The following is an 18,113-nucleotide window of genomic DNA, read 5'->3' as shown; positions in this document are numbered from 1 at the left end:
ATTGCTCCTGTGGAGCTGCTCAGTGGCCACCTGTAAAGACTCCCAGGAGAGACTGGGGGTAAGTGCATTAACACGTACAGTGCAGTGCTGCGAAAAGATTGCCCCACTTCATTTTTTGATGACGACTAAAAGAAACAAAACAGAACATCCACATATATCGCTGATGGATAAAAACAATTTCCTTAATGCACACGCAAGACGAACACAGTACACAGAATGGGAGTGTAACTGGGGCTCAGAGGGGAGATATTTTTGTGTTGAAAATATTCCTAAGAATACATTACCCTAAAAACAAAACAGCATAAGTAAGCCCACATTAAACAGGAGAGGCATCCACGAGCATATACAGAAGGATGATAATACTGGAGAACATCTCTCTCTCTGTCTCTGTTTCTCCGCAAAGCATGCGACTGTCGGTAGATCCTTCTCATAGCAGCAGAGGGAACAGCTACATGAGGGTTAAAGCTAGGAGAGAATGTCCAGTAATAATGGCCTTGACCTTTGACCTCTAAAATCTAATCAGTACATCCTTTAGCGCAAGTGGACAATTTAGCTTAGCTTAATTGAAAGATCTTTCCTCCAAGTCCATCCATCCATCATCAATACAGCTTATCCTGTTCAGGGTCTCGGGGGGGGGGGGGGGCCTGGAGCCTATCCCAGCTGTCAGTGCGCAAGAGGCGGGGTTACACACTGGACTGATCGCCAGTCAATCACAGGGCTGATACATAGAGACAGACAACCTTTCACGCTCACACTCACACCTACGAGCGATTTAGAGTCACAAATTAACCTAAACAGGAAACCTGAGTACCCTGAGAGAACCCACGCATGCACGGGGAGAACACGTAAACGACTTCAACCCCAACATGGGTGCAAACTAGGAACCTTCGCTAACCACTGCATCACCGTGAAGCCCCTTTCCCTCAAGTGTTCCTGAGAAGCTTTTTTACAAGAATGACACGTACAGAAGAATGGACGGATGGACATCCCAAAAACATGCTGCCTCTGGCCATGCTGTAACCAGCATTTAGAAAATATACCAGTAATTGACACTAAGTGACGCCGACATCACCCCAATATTTAAGGGGAGCTAAAAAGTGATGAAGCCACCAATAAAATGTCCTCCCCGATCACGTTAGAGAAGTTAGACAAAACAGAATGTAAACTGCACATCTTAAATTGTTTTAAGTTGTAATGAAGTGAAACTTGTGCTCTGTCCAAGAGGGCAAAATAAATATATTTCTTAAAAAAATCCAAACTGAAATATCCGAGACCCGGGTGGTTGAGAGTTATCTTAGTCCTAATTTAGCTGTCTTTGTAGGCTCAGGTCCAGGAGCATTTATAGCTTCCTCTGAGAGGCACTATATCTGTGAAAAGGAGGGGAATGGGCAGTTAATGGTGCACTGAGGAGCTTTTCCTCCTCTAGCAAGGGATAAATCTTCATGAATTCTTAGGAGACCAGCTCATACTGAAAGCAAAGTGCAAATACTGCGACACACCAGTTCAGGGACGGAGAAGAAAATCACTCTGTAAGAAGGAGAGCGCTGACTGACTGACGTTATACTCAGTGTCTCTGTTTTAGTCTCCTACTTCTGAATGTTAAAGAGAAGAAACTTTTCATGTACAATAACTGTTTAGACAGGAGCGTAAAAAGAAGCTAGTTTGGAGACCTTTATATGCCTGACAAAGCCGACCGGACACATGAATGTGTTGTTTACATGAACTAATCATCTAAATTAATTGCTCTGACTGACTTCCAGTAATCCAAAGGCATTCAGTTATTTCATGGAAAGTCTGTGATTACAGTAATGCATTGTGCTGTCTTCTTTCTTGCTAATGAAGATAAGCTTTCAAATCACAGCAGGAGCCGTGTGGCTGGATGCAGTCCAGCACCAGCCCGTTAACTGCAGCCAGCCTGCCTGCCAGCCCAGAGGTGACAGAGTGCACAGACTCTTCAATTTACAGGACACAAGGGTCATGGGTGATGAGTCATGGTGAATTAATGACTGCAGTTGGTCAAGTGTCACGGAGTCGGCACCTGTAATGACGCACCAGTTTCGTCACCATAACAAACAAGCTTGGGATGGGAATCTCTCGCCGCCGGCCCTCCGTCTTCCTCTCTGTGTTCCAGGAAATGTGGTGAGCGCGTTTACAGTAAGGTGGAAGTGGAGAGGAGAGGCAGAAAATGCAGTCTGTGTTTCTGGCCTTCCTGTTGTCCAACTGACATGGCATGAAATAGGTCAACAGGCGCCCCTCAGCCAGACGCTGGGACTCACAGGCATTCCTTTCCTCTTACTGGAGTGGGAGATAGACAGAACAGAGGCTCCATGACTGCCACAGCGCCTGAGCAGAGATTAGCCTGGACGGAAAGCTGCATCACAACAATGTGCCACTGAAATCCATGACAGCACCACTTACGTGTGAGGATACATTTTCATTTCATTTCATTTCAGCAAGAAAATAGAAAAAATAAAGCTGCACAAACTCCTTTGGAAAATGTCAAACAACAGAAATAAACTGTTAGAAGAGAAGTGTTGGCTTTGTAAACCAGATGTACTAAACTGTATTATCGAGCTTCAGAGATTTCCTGAAGGCTGACAACAGTCTAACACCTGAGTTAAAGCGTAGACTACACAGAGGATTTGATTGGCTATTTGAACTTGGCATAAGTTCATCACAGAACCCACAGATTCCAAAATAAATCATAACCTCTCGTTAAAAGTTTCTGTGTAAGTGGAAGAAAGTCAGCATGCCCTTACAGCTATAACCCCCAACAACACAGTTTCTGGCTAGTTCTCACCTACAACAAAAGGTGGGTCAGAGCTGGATTTATACCTTCTTGCCCAGAATCATTTGTTGGAATAGATCTTGGAGGTGCAGCTGTACAGTGGGAACCGAAATCACAGCAGGCTTCATTAAAGTAATACTCTCGAAGATTTTGATGTAAATAAATGTCTGTAAGTGTCTATCTCTCACTGATTGAGGCAACACAATGGTGACTGAGCCTGTGGCCCACTGATGAAAGCCTTTGTGTTTGCAGTATATAGTATTATTACAGACTGGGTGTCTGTGGCGGCGCCCAGTTAGTGGCGCATTTTCCATCAGCCAGCAGTGGTTGGTCTGCCAGAGAGGGTAGGCGGAGCTAAGTGGCCGCTTTTCCGCTCTCTGCAAGTGTTGCGAGTAAACAGTAATCTACTATGGCTGAACAAACAAAGAAAAGATGGATGACTACAGATACAACTTCAACAAGAAGTGAAAATCCAAAGAAAAAGAAACAAATTCGTCGCTCAGATGAAGCAAACAGTCTGAAAAGGAAAACGACCGTCAGCGAGGAAAATCAAGAGTTACAACCGGAGCCAACCGTGGACGTCACACATGCAACAGTTAACATTACATCTGCAATATGTAACTGCAAAATGTGAAGTAAAAGTTTTTTTGTTTTTGTTTTTTGATCAATTTTGTTATTGAAAAAATTTTGCATAGAAAAAACACTACACAACTTATATTTTCTTTTTCACCCCCCACTCCGGCGACCAATATACACCCTACCCCAGATCTCTCAACCCTAAAAACTAAATTTAAATCACATATTAGGGTCGATCACGCTGTGTCATTTTCAAGTTCAAGTTTTTGTTAACAAATATTAAAAGTATTTCTGTTGAGGTTATTCTATGACAGGAGTCAGGAGTAGTTTGGCTGTGTTAGTGGCTTAACCAAAAATGCTGAGTAGGCGGGGTGATAATACTTCTTGTGGGGTTGCTCAATAATCAGTAGAACATAATAAGCATTTGCAAAGTAAGAAAACGTTTGGTTTTTGCCTGCTCTTAAAGAAAGGGAAATATAAGGAAGCTGCAGTAAACACAAAAAAATAACTGATGGACTCATTTACGAGCCGAGACAGAACCCTTAAAAGCACCACTTCCTCTGTAGGCAGCAGTGCAGTATATCACCCAAACACAACAAGTTGGTAATCATTACTGTGAATCTCTTGTCAGCAGGTGGCATGATCATTAATCATGCCTACAACTGACCGGGCAAACCTCCCACCCTGTCTTTAAGACAGACATGTCAGACGTTGTGGTATAAAAGCTGAGCTGCTTGTTTCTGCCTGCAGAGTAAACAGCTCTGTGCTTCTTCTGCAGCACCGCATGAAGGTTCAGCGTCAGAGCTGGCAAGCCGCAGAGGGCCACTTGGCCTGGCTCCTTTGGCTCCTTTAATCATTTTGATTGAATCATTTCAACTGGCCTGCATGCTAGGACTTTTAACACAGCCCCCTTATGTTGATCCACTCTGCTTTACAATGCTTATGGAGCCAATACCTTACAGAGATCCAACAGCAGGGACCAAGAGCCGGCCAACCGAGAGGGGATTTCTTTATGCCGCAAATGGAAAACAGTTTAACACAGGACTCACAGAGGGAATAATAATATACCATTTTACATGATTGCAGGTTTATAGGATCAGCGTGTGTGATGGGTAACAGGTTGTAATGAGTATTGTTAAGCTCGGATGATGTCAGAGGCTTTATACCTTCAGACTGAATGTGACAAGACTTAGGATGTATTAAGCGTTGTGTGATTTATTTTCCTGGATTGACCACTAAACTGATTAAAATACATATTCTGTGGGAAGATTACGCTGCAAACAGGGATTTGCAAAAGAAAGCAAACGTCAGTCCTTAATCTCGAGCAACACGGCCGCTCCCTTTGAACCTGACGACAGCTTAATGCACAACCAACAGAGGGGCCAAACATTTCTACATAAAGACTCAGTCCCACCTGCGTCAATACAACAAACATTTCATACAAGGCAAAGTAAATACAAGCTCTTTATTTTCAGTCCTTACTTTGGGGAGAACAAAGTATTATGGCTGTGTCATACAGCCCACAAGAAGTCACCATGTCACAAGAATTTTGCTGTGACACTTTCTGGAGTGACGGGACAAAGACACATAATCAACACCCAGTATTCGCAACTATACACGAGGAAAGTGATAACAGACAGTACTTTCATTTTACTTTCCCAGAGTGAGGACAAACCACAGCCTGCTGACAGATTCAATAACCACATCGAGACAAGTGTGGTGTTGTTTGCATTGAACACAATCACAGCCGTAACATGTCAGATCAAACTCAAGTGTGGTGTCCATATTTTACACACCTTATTATATGTTCTGCCATAAATTACTGTGTTTTATCTCACTCCCAAAGGCTACAATATACCAACTTTGATGTCCAGGCTCAGGTTACTCAAACAGCACACACCTCCCTCTGCAAACACAAAACACATTGGAAAGTCCGATGTGTTTACCGTACCAACTCTGAACTGCCATGGAAAGTCTGACTGATGTAACTTCCTCACAATGTCCCAGCTATCACAAGTTGGACAAACTTGCTTCCTCATGTTCTACGTCAGTCCGCTCCGATACAGTGTTGAGATGCTCCAATAATCTACGTGTTTCCACATTCTTTGACTTGTTGCTCATTGTGGTGTCCGGCTGAGAACGGGGGGCGGCACCCACCAGGCAGCATGAATCAGTGCTTCACCACATTTGTGCACAATGACAGGAATAGAGTCGAGTTTTTAAGTGTCTTTTTGAGGCAAATGTCAGCTGTAGTCTAACATGAGAGGAACCACTGCCCAGGGTGGTCTCGGGATGTTATTTTCAATGCTGTGATTTATTTCTCAGCAAGACGGCTAAAACAATTCAATAAGCACAAACATCCCATTAATGGGAGAAAAAAAGAGGAAGACAGATGACATGTCTGAGAGGAAGCCAAGCTAATGTTCCTCTGCAACACGGGAATACAGCAATTACAGGCCATCAGAACTTATAACATGACAAATACAACCTTCTGTCTCAACATCTGTAACATCACTTTTTGTTATGTTAACTACTGTTTCGAAGCCTTGTGTTTTGCATGTAGGTTGTCTCCAGAGGCAGAAGAGACCGTATTTGAACAAGAGAGTGGATACACACTGCTCCTGGTTAACAGGTCACTGAGGGAGCAACTTGTCAATCACAGGTAGTTGTGCCCTAAAGCATGTCCTGCTTCATGATGTATTTTACTCTAAATGGGATCATAACTTACTGAATCAACATCGTAAAGAACTGTCGAAGACTTAAACTAGGGATTCAAACCATAAACGTTAAGCAAATGTTTACTGTGCTAATAAATCAACAGAGAGAAGTTTATTTTCTCTGAAGCTTACATATCCAGCTTATTCCTAGCCCCCATGATCCTTTGCGGGAGTTATGGGCGTGACTTCCGCCGCCATGTCTGTCACAAACGTTATCCATGGTAATGGCTAACGCTGATCCTCTTTTCTGAAGCGATCGGGAGATAAAACATGTGGGAACACGATCTTTTACTCCTCAAACGGGATATTGTCATACCGCTGCCTTCTACCATCGAGGGCTGGGAGGACGACCTTCAGAAGTGGCCTCAGATAACTCTGGGCTTAATCCAAAAGGCAACTGGACTTGGTTGAAGTTCTTAAAGACGATTCACCTCTCATCTGAAAGGCTTCTCCGTTTTAAACTGACTGGTGGATGGAGCTAGAAATATAAGCCTCTGTAGGTCATTAGAATCATCTTCAAGAACTCCATCCAAGTCCAGTCGTCTTTTGGATTCAGCTTACAATTACCATGACCTGGATGACTGAGAACCTTCACAGACATGTTGCCTCAGATAACGTACACTAGCATATTTAGCTACTTCACTGAGTCTATTGCTACGGACGGTGAAGCTATGAACAATCTGAAAAGCTCCGAGGCTTACCAGTACTTCCACAGCAACAAGGTGGGTTGCGTTTTGTTAAAGGAGGTGGGACACGACCTCATGTACCTCAAAGCAGTCATAGAGCCTAGCCAGAGCCACATCACCAGGCCTGGGTTTTAGTTTCAGCTGGGTGCTCATGTGTAGCAGGACCAGACCAATCTCGCAGCCACGCAGCTGCAATACTTGCTGAGTATATTTTATAATGGACAATTTAGTAGCCCAGCCACAATGTAGGATGCAGGTTTTCCTCCGTTGGCTTTCTGTCGACGAAATGAAACAAGCACACATAAAAAGTTTTCAGTGGTCTCTTTAAGTTCAGGTTTTTCAGCAACATTCTTTTGGCTGCCTCATCTGAAGGTAGGCGATGGAAACTGTACCACTGGTCACAGGAACAATCCCTTGTTGTGTTGGGTGCATGTTCAAATCAGTGGTGATCAAGCCACAGATTTAGCTCCGTCTGGCTGTTAGTACAGCCAACGAACAGCCCAACAGGTGCCCAAGCTCTGCAAGGACATTTTGGTAAAGCCAGTTCATTTGTTTAAAGAAAAAAATAAAAATAATAAAAATAGGGTTGTAATTCTTATTTCGAAAGAACCGCTGTTGTCGATGAGCCGGCACTAAGTAGCTTACTAGTACTTCCACTTTCACACCGGACGTTGTACCCATAATTTTATCTACAACAGCGCCCCTACGAATAAGGTGGATACATTCTGACTTCTTTTTTGCTACCAATCGAATCGCCCCCTGTTGGTCATTACAAAGAATGCAAGTTTGAGGCACTTCTATATTGGCTTAAATTTTGAAACAAAGAGGCTCTGTCCACTTCTAACATACAGTCTATGGTCAAAACTTGCACAGAGCCCAGGGGGCTGCTAATGAATCACTTATCTGGGCTAGCAAGCAAATCTCATTATGAGACCCTGCACATGCACACAAGTTGATTAAACTTCTGCTTTTATTGATGTTTGGAGAAGCTACAATGGGATTTTTGTGAGTTCACCAAACTTCATGTACCAGTTAGAGTGACAAAGGAATTAGCTGCCTCGCCCTAACAGACACAAGACAGCTGACAGGGAAGTAGAGGAAATGATAATCACGCAGAGTGCGCACTTCCACACAGCCCTGAGAGGAGCTCTAATCAGGTAGATTAAGTGAAAACACCTGTGTGGGTGTAAATCAACATTTAATGACAAACATGAGAAATGTAATACTGGACGTCTAGCAGAGCTGGGTTTCTGTACCAGCGCTCATAAAAATGATAAGTTTCTGTTACTGTGATGACCTGAGTAGAGCAAAGAACAATGTTATTCCAATGACAACACCCTAACAGCTACACTGAAAGCATCCCCTGCAGTCAAAACACACTGTGCTTTCTCAAAGTATTTGGCAGCATCTTCCAACATTACAGCAACCTTCAAGCATCCCGATTAAAGTTCAGGGAAAACCACAAATATGTGAAATGTCCATTTTTGACCATGTGAAAGTCCAGATATTTGCCTATTTCACCTCACTATACAAACATGCTTTCACTTCCCTTTGAACCTGGGCCCAAATGGGTACAACTGCCTGAGTTGTAGCCCTGAAAATAGACCCACTGTTATTGGACTATATTTCACTGACCATTCATCAACAGTTGACAACATGCTGACCGCAGACCCTGGTCTTGGCTGCTCTCCTGTTGAGCCAGGCAGACAGGAAGGCTTGGTGTAGTAGCCCTCAGTGTAATTTGGTTGTGATAATGACCTTCTTATCACATCAGCAGACAGCTTACTCCTTAGCTTGCCACTTCAGAGATAAAGCCATCAATCAAACTTGAATGAGTTCCTCTTTTTCCCACGTCTTTCCCAGACTTTCTGGACTTCCAGAACCAGAACTGCATTTTAGCTTTCCACCCCAAAGTCTGACAAACCTCAGCTGCAGCTTGCGTGTAGAATACAAGCTTTACTGTTTCTGTCCATCACTACACTGCGGTTCATCAGAGTAAAGCAGAAAATGAACCCGTGTTTCAAAGCTTAAGAGTGGTCTGCTTAATCCTATACAACTACTTTACAGACAACAGATTTAAAGGCTTCTGTGTGTTCTTGGTCCACGTGCTCGTGGATCTATAGCTCCATGCTATGATGAAATATCCGGCCGTTTGATGATCAATTTTCATTAAATAAAAAGGTTCATTTGAGAAAATGTCGAGTGGATTCATAAGAATAACAGGTCGATCAATTAACAATATAGCTGACTGCTGCATTTCATAATGGAGGTCCATGTGGGAGGTTTGACCGAGGATCATAGAGTACTGTACCAAGCAGAGTTTAAATGCTTTTCATAGCCTGGCGAGCGTGATTGATTGTTCGGAGTGTGACTGTGAAGGCACATTCTTCCTTCGGCTGTGCAAACATTTTTCTCTCATTATTTTCACCCCACATAGCTCCATGTACCTCCTACATGTGCCAATCTCAGAATCTTTTCTATCACGAGTCATATTTAGCAACAAGCGGCCCAACATTTCTTAGAAAATAAAAAATAACTATGGAGGTCAAAAAAGGGAATGTTAGCCTTTATTGTTCCTCCTTTTTGTCATGACACTCATCAATGTTTTGTTTCTGTGTACACTGAATTGACTGTGCACTGTAAGCTGTTTGTGTGAGCGCGTGCGTGCATGGAGAGGAAAAAATTGGGAGCTAATCTTTTCAAGCATGCAGCAGCTTGCTACCATTGCCTTCAGAACTGAGCTTTCTTTGCTCCATCATCAAGCAACACAAGCTGCTGCTGCTGCTATAAAATGATGCAACTTTACGCCCACTGCTGATAAAATACTCCTCTGTATTGTGCGTGTGTGTGTGTGTGTGTGTGTCTGTCCCGTTTGCCCTAGCGAGCCACCTGCCTCTGGTCTGTTCAGTGTCGGTTTTTGTAGGGATGAAAAAAACATGGAAATATAATTGCACGAATCATATAAATACGATAAAGCTCTTAAAGGACTATTTGTGTACAAATGTGAGGATACGCAGCGCTCATACACAAGCACATGCAAATGCATGTTTTGTTAAAGAAATTCAGCGAGGTTACACAGATAGGGAAGAGCTGGGTTGTCTCTCGATGAGCGTGAAGTTGCTGCTGAGTGCAGTTCAGACGCACTTTGAAATGGAAATCTCACTGAGGCGCAGTGAGCTCTAGGCAGTGGAGGGATGTGAGCGTGAGACTGGTGATACCATCATACTCCTCTGGCAGGTTCCCTCATGCTTACTGTCAGACAAATCTCACTCAGCACTTTCCCCCACCTGACTCCCAATATAATATCTGCACACAGGTGCAAACACACACACACACACACACACACACACTGTTCAGACAGAATAGAAAACACAGCAGACCAGACTCATAGCACGCATTCACACACAAACAATGGCACAAGAACAAAGCAGAACAACTAACTTCAAACCCGTTTAAACAGCTCCTATAACTCCAGGGCGTATTAATCAGTACTCATCAGTCGGTGCTCTGTTGGTGCGCATCTTAGTCAGTACTCATTAGTCAGGACTTGTCGTGTCTGAGATGTACTCAGACAGACATGACAGAGGATTAGCTCATATCTATTGTACTTCGCAAATGTATGTCTTTGCCTGTTACATCGACAGAGAAAGACAAACGCAGACAGAGAGGATAATAAGTGATGCTGAGACAAAACCACGATACAACAGAAGCAGACCTGACTCTGTTTCTTCTTGTCTCCCCGCCTGGTTCCCCATGTTGGTCCGCTCCGCGACTCCCACTCTCCACACCGGGGCGGACTAATCCAAGAATCCGTGGCTGCGGGGGAGAGGTGTGTGTGCGTGTGAGTGTCGGGGATTGTTGTCTGCTCAGCACCCACAGCCAGCGTTGTTCTCCTCACATAGAGAGAAAGCCATACGAGACATACAATTCTTCTTATTCCTCCCTTCCTCTGGTCTTCTTTTCGCTTCTCTACTCCTTCCCTGGACTGTGTGAGCGTGTGTGTGTGTGTGAGGAGGCAGGCTGCCTGTGCTGTCAGTGAGTGACTGCGAGTGTGTGTGAAAGTGTGCGAGTGTGCGTGTCCTCCAGAATGGTGACAGTATGTCACACTGGCAGGCGGGCGGGCGGGCAGCGCTGTGTGCACTTCATTATTGCTCTGATGACTGGAATCAGCTCAGAGGAGGAGTGGCTTCCCTTGCCCCACACACACACACACACACAGGCATTAACACACCTCCTCCCACTACTGCCAGCCTGTTTACTCTCACCAATACCAGTTGAACAATAGGTTGATCCATCCCTCTCGCTGGTACAGAAACGAAGAGTGAGCATTAGAGCGAGAGAGAGAGAGAAAGTGGGTGGAGGGAAGTAGGAAGGAAAGAGGAGCAAGAGGAGAGGAAAAGCACTATTTGTATTTTTGGCAGAGGGTGACCGCGAAGCTCTTGTCTCTTCTTGCTAAAGGAACTGACAGCCTGGGACCTCACACTACGTCTCCTGTTTTTGACCAGCTCACTAAATTTAAAACTAAAGTGATCATAAATGGGGAAAAGGATGCTGGTCTAGGGGATAAGAGGCCACCCCAGGGTGGCTACACAGCCTCTCTACATGCACCCAGCAGAGAACAATAGCATGTGTGCATGTGAGTGTGTCTTCTTGTATACAGAATGTAGGGGTCGTGTGCTAGTTTTGGAGGGGTTATGTGGAGCTAGTGGGAGGGTTGCTGTTTTTTTATAATTCACAATGTATAGACATGTTAAGTATTTATGATGGCAGCAGCTACATGGAGGAACAAAGTTGCATTTGGGAAGTTTAGCCAAAACCTAATGGAGGTCAGACATGATTCCTCCACCCTTTAGACCAATTAATTTGTCGCAAAGAGAAAAATATAATACCCCTTTCCCATTTAAATTTAGCGTGTTAATGCAGGTTTTTATAGACCCGGGAAGACCCGCTAATAAATGCCGATTGTCCCTTTTCCCATTGCCAGTGGAGTATACTCCTTTCGGTCTCTTTTCTGCTGCGTCAGCGTCTGACATCACAAACCAGCCCCGTAAACAATGGTACACACAAAGAACTCACATTATACTCTTTGGTAAGCAGCATGGAGGCCAGTGAAGATGTTACAGTGGTTAGGTCTTTATTCTATCTATTATTAATTCAGTCTGTTTATCAAACTCGGCGCAGACGAATTTAGAACGATGTTCGTGCGCAGCTTGGACGGAGATGGGCGGATTTTGTAGCTGTGCGCGTTACAGCATCACGCTGGAAAGGGGGCGGAGTTTAGCACGTCGACACGGGTTTTGTGTTCCCATCACTGCCAAGGTTAGCGGGTTTTTTGACCAGTGGGAAAGGGGCTTAATTTATCTATGGGCCAAAAATACCTGTATAATAAAATATTACCCAGTTGAAATAAACAACAAGCATGAAAACAGCCCTTTAACGATGGATTTTTTACTTGTGCCACAATGAAGAAACAGCCAAAGTGCTTCTGACCTCTGTTTACACTATTTCTAAACTGTCACATTATCTAGGTCTCTATGACACAGCATGCTGTGTTGTACTGGTCCAAGAAGAATTGGGCAATGGCACAAAACTGTATTAAAATTCATATTCACTGCATCATCAATTTTTAAAGCCACACTTGACACAGATAAGCACTGATATTTTTAGTAGGATGAGCTTCTCAGTTGCATAAGCGCAGAGCTACCAGCTTATTTCTTTCATGTCCACTCCTGAAAAGAACCAAGGAAAAACAAATGAATGTGCAGAAAAATAACACAATGCACATTTAAAATTGAGGTTGCATTTTTGATTCACAAAATTCTCTAACTCCAGCCAGAATAAAACCAGCAATGTCTGTAAGGAAAGGCTAGTGTGCTGCACAATTCTGCTCACGTCAGGGTAAATATTCAACTCTTCATGCAGTATACTGTACATGGCCGCTTCCAAGCCTTTTCATATCTTATAAATGTTGCATAAGTGTTGGTACATTTCCTGGTCCTGATAAAATATTCTCCTTTCTCCTCATCTTGGAGCAGCACATCTACTTTGGTAAACAAACATGCCTCTAATCCAGCTAAGAATGTTCTCCTCACCACAGGACGTCCATCTCTGTGGGCCCAACAGGCCTCTTCAGGATTTGGCAGGACCTTTTCTCTCTGTCTTGCATCTTTAGGGGACTTGCAGGGCTCACAAGCTTCTCGAGTGAGGAATTTCAAACTCGATTGCCAAAACTTTCACAAACCTATAAGTGTGTTTATGTCTGAGTTGATGCCAGATGCCTAGAAAAACTGTTAATTTTGGCCTCAAGATGCACTGTGGTCAGTAAGTGTAAAGCTACTCCTGCTAAGCCTGTTTGCTCTGCATGTATAACAATAAGGGGGAGTAAAGTATCACGTATATACTGTAGTGGATATGTAGACGACAATGTGGGGGACGTAAAAGATAAATGTGTGCATGTTTTGAATGCATATTTGTGTCCATCTGCATGTGCATGCACGTGTGTCTTTCTCCTGCTCGTGTCAGCGTGTGTCTGTCATGGCTGAGTGCTTATGCAGTCTTAAGACGTCCCAGTGGGCTGAGGCATGTTTTATTAATTCATCTGACAGATATGAGGAACCTAAAGACCATAGCTTCCTCTCCTCTTGCCTCCCAAACACTCATACAGACAGACAGACAGACTGGGCCTGCTGGGACCACATGTTCCCGGTGTCTGGAGTCTGGTGTCTGAGTTGTGCATAGTAAAACTCACACACACTCTGGGTCCATAATATTCCTCGCACACCTTGTTCTCTCTGCACTTCTTATCCTTCACTGTGACCGTTAACTGAGGTCAACTAACCCTTTCATCATACATCCATCTTCCAACTCTCCAACAAGGGAGGAGAAGATGATACAAGCTAGGAGCTGATTCACAGGGAGAAGAAAGTCAGTCCATCTGGTGGGGCTGGCAAACCTCACATATGGGAAACTGAGAGAGACTGCCTCTTTGTCCCTCACTGACAGCAGAGCTTTCATACAGGAGAGGCAGGAGGTTAATGAGACGGACGTCCTGTGTTTGGCTGATAGATATTGGGGGAATGACACAGCAAAAAACATTCAGTCAGACCAGCTACAACAACCATTAAGATGCACGTAAGTCAGGTTGCAGCATTAAAAACATTATCCCTGTAAATAAGAATCCCTGTGTGTCCCTCACAACATCACAAAGAAAGAAAAGTAAAGGCTGTGCCATTTGAGCGCACGATGCTTCTCCGTGATGCTAAGCTAATCCTGATCATTAATTTTCATCTTCTAGCTGAGTGAGATTTATGAGGTGACAGTACCGCGCTGACATGTGCCACTTAAGAGAAAGACAGCATGCAGCAGAAACGCTGGTCTTGGTAAGTACTACTGCAGAGGTGAAGTGTTGCTCAAGAGGGAGCCGCACAAAGTCTTACTTAAATGATGTAAAAAGTTAAAAAATCTGGGGTGGTGGAGCTGTAGCCTCTGTAGCCTGATCCTTTCTTCTACTTTAAGCTAGTAGCACAAGGCTACATTAGCCACCAACAGAGTAACACACCTGAATCTCTATTGTGAGCAATGCTAAATATGTGAACGACTTGCCTCAGAGGCTTAAGTACCAGTGGAGCTGGATTAATGCTGAAGCAGTACAGTTTAATTAGCAACCGGGACTCTTGAAGTGCTCGAGAAAGTAAGTGTCCTTCAGTGAATCAAAGGAGACTCACTGAGGAGACATTTATGTTCAGCTCACCTCTCCTCACCCAAACATTAACGATCAGTGTGAAAGCATCGACTGAATATAGGTGAAAGAAAGCACCTGTCATTGAAGTGGCCATTGGTAAAGTTATGCCCTGCGGTCACCCCGACCTGCCTGTTATTTATAGAGCACGACAATCTTATCTCCTTCTGTCTCTTCTCCCTGCACACTCCACAGGGACTCCTCTCCTACTGAAAGCTTTACTGAATTATTGATGAAGTGTTTTAAATAAGTCATCAGAATGAGGCTGGCTTTTAACCCATTGTCTGACAGCGCTGTACAGTTGGTTAAGTACCAACTGGGATATAGACTTGAGTCCATTAGCAAAAATAACAGTTTTGACTCATTAGTACATCATGCTGTGAGGGCAGGCGAGGGCGGGGTCAGCAGACCTTTAAAGCCAGTAGTGTGCATGTGTGTGCGTGTCACATGAACTTGTGTAGATCTAATGTTGACACCTATTTCTCAGCCTGATACATGTATTGTTACTGTGCTTGAATCTTGTTTTTTTTTAGTGCTTGGGAATTGTTTTGAAGCCTTTTACAAAGACAACAGCCTTTCATCGTGTGAGAATAACACTGATGCATCTGAACAAAGCCCACAGCCTCATAGCTGAACCAGGATGGATATGAGAGGGTGCAGTGAAGTATTTCAAACATTTTAATAAAAATGATTCTTCCTAATGTGGGTAATCTTGGTTGATTTAATCCAGGGACAGAGGGTACCAAGGATTCATTTCATGATTGAAGACTAAATCAGAATTTCACAAAAATGTGAAACAAATTTTGAAAAATTCAGTTAAAAAAAAAAGTTTCAAAAAAAGGAGGGTGTTTTTTCTTCTTTGCTTTTCCACATATGCAAAACATCTCAGGCATATCTGATCCAGTTCTGCTGAAACTTCCGTATTGATACATTTAATAAGAACTTAAAGGGGGCTGCACGGTGGTGCAGTGGTTAGCGCTGTCGCCTCACAGCGAGAAGGTTCCTATTTCGAACCCCAGTTTGATCAATGTGGGCCTTTCTGTGTGGAGTCTGCATGTTCTCCTCGTGCATGTGTGGGTTCCCTCCTCACCAGCTTCCTCCCACAGTCCAAAGACATGCTCGTTAGGTTCATTGGTGCCCCTAGGTGTGAATGTGAGTGTGAAAGGTTGTCTGTCTCTATATGTGTCAGCCCTGACACTGCCGATCAGTCCAGGGTGTACCCTGTCTCTCACCCCAGTGACAGCTGGGATTGGCTCCAGCCCAGAACAGGGTAAGCAGTATTGGTAATCGATGCATGGATGGAAGATTCTTTCCAATGTGGGTACTCTTGGTTGATTTCATCCAGGGAAAGAGGGTACCACAGATCAATTACATGACTTCAGATGACTTCAGACAAATGAAATAGATCATTTGTGAGGGACACATGATGGGGCATTGCTTATAAATCTTTGTGACTCAATAACGTTAAGTATGTGTTGAATGCACAGTAAGGGTTCTGTCATGCAGCCACAGTCTAGTAATAAAATGCACTTGGACGGCCTCTGAGAAAAGACTCAATTACAGCCAGATGGGTGTGATGACGGTTCTGCCGCAGTGTGCCTTAGAGCCCAGTAAGTCCTGATTGCTACTTGTCAGTGTGTAATGTCACACATCAAATATAGAGAAGCTAATCTGTTATGATCAATTTGACGAAACTCACCGGTGACATTATTACAAAGACAACCTGAAGATACATCTCAGTATTCCAGTTCACATGTTAATCTCAAATTGTCATAAAGCAAGTTCTGAGACTTTCACTTCAATAACTGCAAACATATTTCCAAGCATTACCTCTCAACATCAATGTCTTTAAAATACCACAGCTCACCACCCCGATCTATATTTAAATCATGGCATTTCTCCTCTGTGGACGTTTCAGCAGAAGTCTCAGGTCAGACAAGGTGGCTAAGAATTGAGAGCGACAGGCTAAATGCTGATTGTCACTTCCTGCATGCATGGTTAGCAGTCACTCCTCTTTCAGGTGTCAGATTTGATCTTCCACTTGTTGATGAGACCTTGCTCGGTGAGACCTGTTTGACATGTCCATTCCTTGTCTCTTGTCGTATGTCTTGACGTGCACTGGTGCAGAGTCCCAGCCCAGGTGCAGAACAATACAGTTTGCCTTGAGGGAATGTTCTGTTGAGAGAAACTACCACTCTTGGGTGGGTGTATTAAAGTTCTATACAAGGATGGGATGTGCCTGCTCGTATACATCTATTATAAATATTATGCGACAGTAATTTCAAACAGTATCTAGACATAAAGGGAAAATGAATTTAACACAGAGATATGTGTGACGCAAATTGCAGCAACAGCAGAGTTGTGATACAGCATCACGACTCTGGCCTATTTTTGAAATAGTTTTCTTTATGACCAGGAACTATACTCCTGTCCTCAGCGCTGGTTGGCTACCAGGAATTGGCGAACAAATCTAGGCCAGAAGAAGAACACAAAGTGTAATGAATTTATCATGAACAGCACAAAGTGTGACTCTGTTCCTTTCCTTGGGTGTGAAAACCCTCAGAAAAAAACAAACTTTGGTTAATTAGAGCCCAGTCCTGTGAAAGCTGATCATGGTCTAATTGTGCATGAAAGAACCCAGAGCCTCACTTGGCCAGGGTTTCCCGGCTCCTCTGGAGTCTTTTGTCAAGTAGAATTCAATTATCTTCGCTTCAGCAAAACAGCCCTTTGAAGCAGAACTTCACTGAAGCGCAGCATCCACACACTGTGCGGATGGGCCGCCGTAAACAAACAGAGCATTCTCCATCACAGAGGATTTACAAGGAAACAACAATATTAATTACTGCAAACAAATCCATGTCATTATCTGATACTATATTTGTCCTACTTGTAATACATGCTTTGCTATCAGGTCTATTTGTAGGCGCTCTGTTTATCCAGTTGCATGACTTGCTCGTATAAAGTGCAATGCAAGCACACAGGTTAACAGATCATAAACAATATGACTAGGCACTTTTACAGGAAATAAATAAGGATGGCATGGACCACAAATCCTCAACATCCGCGTATTTGCCCCTCATGTGCCTAAACACCACACTCTGGGCCACATTATTGCAGACACAATCTCCAAGATTTCAATTTTAGGGCTCTTGAGCGCCTCCCACTGGCGATAATCTGTAATTATAAGAGCACTGTTCCCAATTTAACCAGACAAGAGTCGTTGTTGTAACTCTTGATTTTCCTCACTTTCCTTTTCAGACTGTTTGCTTCATCTGAGCGTCGAGTTTGTTTCTTTTTCTTTGGATTTTCACTTCTTGTTGAAGTTGTATCTGTAGTCATCCATCTTTTCTTTGTTTGTTCAGCCATAGTAGATTACTGTTTACTCACAACACCTGCAGAGAGCGGAAAAGCAGCCGCTTAGCTCCGCCTACCCTCTCTGGCAGACCAACCACTGCTGGCTGATGGAAAACGCGTCACTAACTGGGCGCCGCCACAGACACCCAGTCCATAATAATACTATATACTGCAAATGTAAAGGCTTTCATCAGTGGGCCATAGGCTCAATCACCATTGTGTTACCTCATTCAGAGAGAGATAAAGACTCACAG

At 43.7% G+C, this 18,113-nt stretch overlaps 1 protein-coding gene across 4 annotated transcripts in view; it reads right to left on the bottom strand.

Annotated features, from left to right (window-relative positions):
* Nucleotides 1-18,113, bottom strand: part of specc1 (sperm antigen with calponin homology and coiled-coil domains 1) — an 81,171-nt gene that overhangs the window by 42,718 nt on the left and 20,340 nt on the right. The window contains exon 1 of one of the 4 annotated variants that reach the window (XM_069676420.1): nt 10,483-10,913. The exons of the other annotated variants lie outside the window; for them this stretch is intronic. Coding sequence (XP_069532521.1) covers nt 10,483-10,522 — 40 coding nt within the window. The 5' untranslated portion in view covers nt 10,523-10,913. Of the gene's footprint in view, nt 1-10,482; nt 10,914-18,113 lie in introns of those variants that run through there. 4 annotated transcript variants of the gene reach the window in all.

Source organism: Semicossyphus pulcher, unplaced genomic scaffold (assembly GCF_022749685.1).
Source record: "Semicossyphus pulcher isolate SPU_LCO1_2020_fin unplaced genomic scaffold, fSemPul1.0.p SCAF_10, whole genome shotgun sequence".
In the NCBI taxonomy this organism is placed as follows: domain Eukaryota; kingdom Metazoa; phylum Chordata; class Actinopteri; order Labriformes; family Labridae; genus Semicossyphus; species Semicossyphus pulcher.
The sequence above is the reverse complement of the archived record's forward strand: the minus strand, read 5'-3'. Positions and strand labels throughout refer to the sequence as shown.